Source organism: Salvia hispanica, chromosome 3 (assembly GCF_023119035.1).
Source record: "Salvia hispanica cultivar TCC Black 2014 chromosome 3, UniMelb_Shisp_WGS_1.0, whole genome shotgun sequence".
In the NCBI taxonomy this organism is placed as follows: Eukaryota; Viridiplantae; Streptophyta; class Magnoliopsida; order Lamiales; family Lamiaceae; genus Salvia; species Salvia hispanica.
The window spans coordinates 45207680-45213625 of record NC_062967.1 but is presented as its reverse complement, the minus strand read 5'-3'; the positions used below and the strand labels follow the sequence as shown (position 1 = coordinate 45213625).

The 5946-nt window shown below is 37.1% G+C and overlaps 1 protein-coding gene across 1 annotated transcript; it reads left to right on the top strand.

The window, feature by feature from the left end:
- Positions 1-3616: 3616 nt before the first annotated feature.
- On the top strand, positions 3617-5567 carry LOC125210307. The gene has a single exon (XM_048109865.1). The coding sequence runs from the start codon at positions 3617-3619 to the stop codon at positions 5537-5539; it is 1923 nt and encodes a 640-aa protein (XP_047965822.1). The 3' UTR covers positions 5540-5567.
- Positions 5568-5946: the final 379 nt, after the last annotated feature.

Genomic DNA, 5946 nt, shown 5'->3' with positions numbered 1-5946 from the left:
ACTAATCCATCCTCTATCATTTTATCCTTTTTTCTTATTCCATTTCTTGGTTTATCTTGTTTATTTGTTAGATTTATTTATAAGAATAAGTTCAAGACAAATTCATGAGTCTTCAATCTATAAGATTCACGTTAAGCTATGTACGACGATTACGAATATGATATTCCACGTGAGGATGTGTGGCACATATTTCAATACCGAGACAGCGTAAAATCTGCGTATGCATAAATGAATTGATTTCTTTTCATAAAGTACTAGTAGACAGTAGTACTGTGTTTGACTTGATTAATTCACTTAAATTAGATTATGGCCCACTTTTTGAAAAAATTAACTAATCATTCAACTCAATTTTCTCACTCTCTTCTTAGAGACTATGGGACTAGGCAATTTATCATAAAGCTAAATCGAGTTTATTTACCCAACTGTACACAGACAGTTAGCAAGCATGAGAAACTTACTTTGGGTGGAGTAGTTTTCATTAGATGGCGTACTTCATTTTCGGACTGACTAGACGACGAACAAAACAAAATTAAATATAAAAATAGAAAACTCTGCGACCCCATGCCATGGAATTTATAAAAATACTGTATTTAAAATACTACATTCAATTAATAGATGCAATGTCATGGAATATTTAAGTAAGAAAATTTATCTTATGCGTGTTAGGACATCCCTAGACACGTGGCTTTGTAAACGCAACCTATATAGGAATCTTCTTAACAAAATTGGAGACACACAACCTATAACAGCAATCTTCCTAACACAATAGGAGACACGCAATGACATAAGAATTAATCGGGTTAATTGACAATAAAGCGCAACTCACCTGGTAAGACGTTTTCTCTCTAACTGATAAGTAGAAGATTCAAGTTATCAAAGGGATTAGATAGGGAACCATTGTTGATTATCTTTAAAAAAAAATTAATCTAGTTAATCTACATTAAATCATTATTATCAATACTGAATTCTACTCCCTCCATCTGCCAATATTTGGCACAAGTTGACCCCGCGGAGTGTTGGTCCTAGTCTCTAACAAGAGAATGACAAAATGCTAAAATGTGGAATGTGTTGTGGATGGAAATAGGCCGACCTTATTGCGGGAAAATAACATAATATGGAATTGAGACCGATCTTATGGAATGTGGAATCCATTACTGAAAATAAGTGTGACAAATATAGACAGACAAAAAAAAAAAAAAACTAGTGCTAAATAATAATGGACAGAGGGAGTACCTTTCATCTCCATAAATGACAACTTACATCCATCTATAATCCCATTTAGCTATTTAATTTATGATAAATAGTGATATCTTTTAAAAGCAACTCAATATATTATTTATCTAGATACTAATTCAGATTGGTTCGTGGTAATAAGTCTAGCACATTAGTCATTTCTTGTTATGCATTTTTGACAAAATCTAACACACTTAGAAATTTCTTATTATATTTTCTCATACTTTATGTTCTCATTATTTATCTAATTTATTCTTTTTTTTTTACTTAACTCACTTAATATTTTTATCTTAAAGCATGCACAATAAGGTCGCAAAATGCGACCGCCTCCTGTAGCCAAAAATCAGCCGCATCATTTTTATTATTAATATTTTATTAAATTTTATATCCATTTAAAAAAAAACTCTTATATAAAGGAGGAAATTAGAAATGATATCAAGAGAGCTCGAACTCAGCACATCAAACAGTAATATCTAAGCTCCATGCTGCTAGGATAAAGGCTCCGAACATTAAATTTTATATACTTATTTTATTTATAAATCCAAAATTTCTTCTCATTTAACCATTTCTTTAGTTTGCTCTCACCCAAATTCGTACAACATATAATAATCCGGGTCGTCTATCAATAAATTTCATGACCTGGGCAACTCAAAATATCTTTGTTACATACTCTTTCAATGGGATGAGATCGGAACGATGCAACATAGTAGAATCCCAACAGGAGAAGACCTCTGCGCGGATATAATTAGATTATAATGTTTTCAATCAATGTTATGTTCTTAATATTTTGCAATTCAAAAATTAAAAGAGAAAAATATTACAAATGATAAAAAATGATGAAATGAGTTGTGAATGTAAATGAGGCTGACCTTATTGCAGGTCTTATAGCTGAAATAAAAACTGTTGATGTGGCAAAAAAAAAAAAAATGGTGTGCAGTTGAAAATGAGGCTGATTTTCAGGTATATATTGTGTATACTTTTAATCTCGTACCCAAAAGAAATATCCCAATATTAATGTGACAGGTGAATACAATTCCGTTCCCATTAATTGTCCCATTTTTTACTGGTCGGATTTTAAGAAACGTTTTTATTTTGTTAAGAAAAAGTGGGAGGAAAAACTTAGTGGAATTTGCGTCTCACTTTTAAATACTCCTATATAGTTTTATAGTAATAATTATGGATATAAAAATTGAGTGGAATATTATGTCTATTTATCAAATATAATAAAAATAAATGAGGCGATTAATAGTGATTGGACGAAAATGGCAAATGAGAGGATTTAATAAGAATAGGGGGGGAGTATTAATTTAGGAAATATAATATCATATCTACCAAAAATAAACAAAAATCGACACTTAACTCGTGATGATATAACTTGTGACGAATAGGACATACAATCCTGAAACTTTCGTAAATGAAATGAGCTTAGGTGTAATATTATTTGATTATAGATTGTTGCGATGCAATTTCTATTGCTGCGAACGAAATAAATATTGCTATAATAAATACTACTAAAATAATGAAATAAAATTTTTTATTGGCAGAAATATAGTTATCGAAAATCTTATCATTACTTAAATACCCTTTATAATGAACTAGTACTATAATTACTAAATGACATACATTTTCGCCACGTGACAAATTCTAACGCTACAATCGATCAACATATCAACAGGCTAATAATGATTATGAGTATATAGTAAAGAGATAAGTTGGGCAAATTAGAAATGGTTAAACAAATTCTTTTAGTTAAATAAGTATGGATTAAATTGCATTCCATTGCTTTATGCCAATCCAAAATCAAATCAATAAAATTTCTCAAATTTACTTTTACGATAGAAATGAGTGCATGCACTCGTTTTTCCTCTCTCATTTTCTTCTACCAACCAACGCTGCATCAGATCTCCAGATTGTTTCTTCTCTCTCACCAGAATCGGCCGTGGTGTCTATTGCTGGAATCTGAGAGAAGAAGACGACAGAAACCCTAGGCATGAAATTCATACCTTTGCGTCCGATTTTTGATCTCCAAAACATCTATTTAATAAATTAAAATAAAATGTCGATGGATTGTAATACCTGCAATTACTACTGCAACAATGATTACATGGACAAAGTCCAGGAGGAGCTGAATAAACCTATGCCTTGGATCGGAATGTACATCGCAGCCGCCTCCGCTGTTTGCTGTTTGTCTATGGCGGCAGATCTCTTCAGCGGCTTACACTGCAAGCGTCTCTGGTTTCCGTGTAAGTATTTCTCTCTCAACGCCATCTCCTTAACAATGCTTGCTGTCACCACCAAGCTGCCTGCCGATCTCACCAACGACATGAGAGGGGTTAATGACAAGCTCGCGGTGATCACCAGCATCGTTTTGATGGCGATTTGTATGGCCAATTTCATGACTTCCTTAGGATGTGTGGATAATTATGAGATGTTAGTAAACCTTACAGCATTAGCTATTTTAGTCATTACTTTGACTGCAAATGTCAGCATTCATATCTTCATGATGCGTGGATTTTCCGTTGTTGACACTATCATGGCGGAGGAAATCATTTCAGTTGTACTCATGCTTTTTCTGCTTGGGACTCTGTGTTCTTTCTCTTTGATGGTGCCTAGTGCTAAGAGATATTTGGAGGCAGAGTACAAACAGATGGAGAAGATCGTTTCGAGTAAGCCTATTGAGTGGGGGGATTACACCATTGACGAGCTTAGAATTGTGGTGAAGAGGTATTGGGTGATGTCGGAGACAGGCTCCCTCCAGTTTGTGTTGGCCAGAACATCCATCTCCGTCACTGCAAGCTTGGTATGCTCTTTGTTGGTTCTCACTCTGATTGAGGCCCATATTCGCCTCCATTTGATTCACAATGATCCAGGCTGGACCTACACCAACTACGCGTGGTCCATGAACTGGATATTGTACACCCAATGTGTAGGAGCAGCGTTTGGTGCTGTTGCTCCTATGTTCAGATGGATGTTTGCTGCGCATTTCAAGCTCTCAGCGTTGGGGGAGAAGAGGGCAAGGGATGAGCTTTATGTTGAGACCTATTGGATTTCAAGGTTGGTGGAATGGAGAGAGTCGTCTCTTCCTTTACATATTCACAGCTCTAAGTGCAGGAAACTCGTTCATGATGCAAAGGGATTACTTCTGAATATCTGTATCCGGATTCAGATTTTGTTTGTTTTAGCCAGCAAAGTGATCCTACTAACTTCTTGTAAATTTGGAACTGCAGTCCTTGTGTGTTTCTACCGTTTGAGTCATTTGAGCCGAGCACCAAACGATATGGAAGGGTGCTGCGAGTCAAGGGCCGGATCAGAACTGGATTTCAGCCGTTATGTTCTGCTGCTTGAAGGCGAGGCGGAGCTGCCTAAGAAGGTCTTGAACAACCTATTGAATGAGCTTGATGTACTGATTGAAACAGGTGAGAAACAAAAGCCCAAGAACCTAATAGATCTTCTTATGAAATCAATGAACTTCAATGGAGTGAAAGAGTTTGACAGCAATCAAGTCCCAAGCCTGCATTCACTTGAACCCCCCAACTGCTGGTCTCTGCCTGTGGTGACACTAGGAAGCATAGCCATAGCACTCCCGAATATAAACCCCAACAGGGTTAAGAAGCTGATACGCGGGATCAGGGAAGGCCTATACCTCGTAGGGCTCATTGAGAAAACACTCAACAGAGTTAGAGACCCAAAAAGCATCAGGAATGCAGCAGACAGGGTGTGGCTGGGGATCGAGCTTTACGGCCAATGGGAGAACAAGACTGGGAACCTAAAGGGGACAACAGGGAAGGAGATCCTGCAGAAGCTCTCAGACGCAGCGAAGAAGACTGTGGTTGATTTCATGGCGAGCACTGACAATTTCTTGATGCAGAACCCGGTGAACTGGCCGTCTAAAGTGACAGCTGCTAACTCAATGTACAGGGTGAGCCAGACGATCTTGATATCCCACAACGATGGGGATGATCAGACTAATGATGCTTTGTTTGAGAGGCTGTCTGTGATTATCTCAGAGATATTGGCCGCTTGTCTCACCAATTTGGTACGTGTGATAAATTCCAAGTGTCACAAAAATGTGGTGAAGGAGAGGCAGGAATGTACTAGCCAAGCGGCTATACTTCTAGGGGAGACGCTAGAGGTTCTTGAAATTCTGCAGCACCGTGATCTTCCGGGCTTGTGCTCGGAAAATGCAGCCGATATTGATGAATGGAGGGCGTTCATGGAGCACGGGAATGGGGATTCACCAATCAGGAAATCGGATGAAGAGCGTGTGTGTATTGAGATGGAGGGATTTGTTGTAGATGGATTGTGATGAATATTTGAACCATAGTTAGACAGTTTTCGGTAGCAGTCTTATGAGAAGATAAATTGCATCTGATTTCTTTTCTGGCATGAGATTTCTTTCAACAAGATTATTGCATCATATACTATTTGCAATCAACTTATGGTTTCACCTAATTCTCATCCATATTTGAATTTAGGAATCAATTTGGCACAAATAACAGATACTCCCTCCGTCCCGGATAATTCGGGTCACTTTGACCGGACACGGGTTTTTAAGAATTGTAACCGGGTCACTTTCAGCTCAATAATTAAATATTAGGAAATACTTTTATGTATTAGAACTACATTTGTTTCTCCTCATTTTTTTTTTCCATTCGGCAAAACCGCCGCTCATCTCTTCCCCAACCTCAATATCCATTTTCTTCCAAGGTTGAT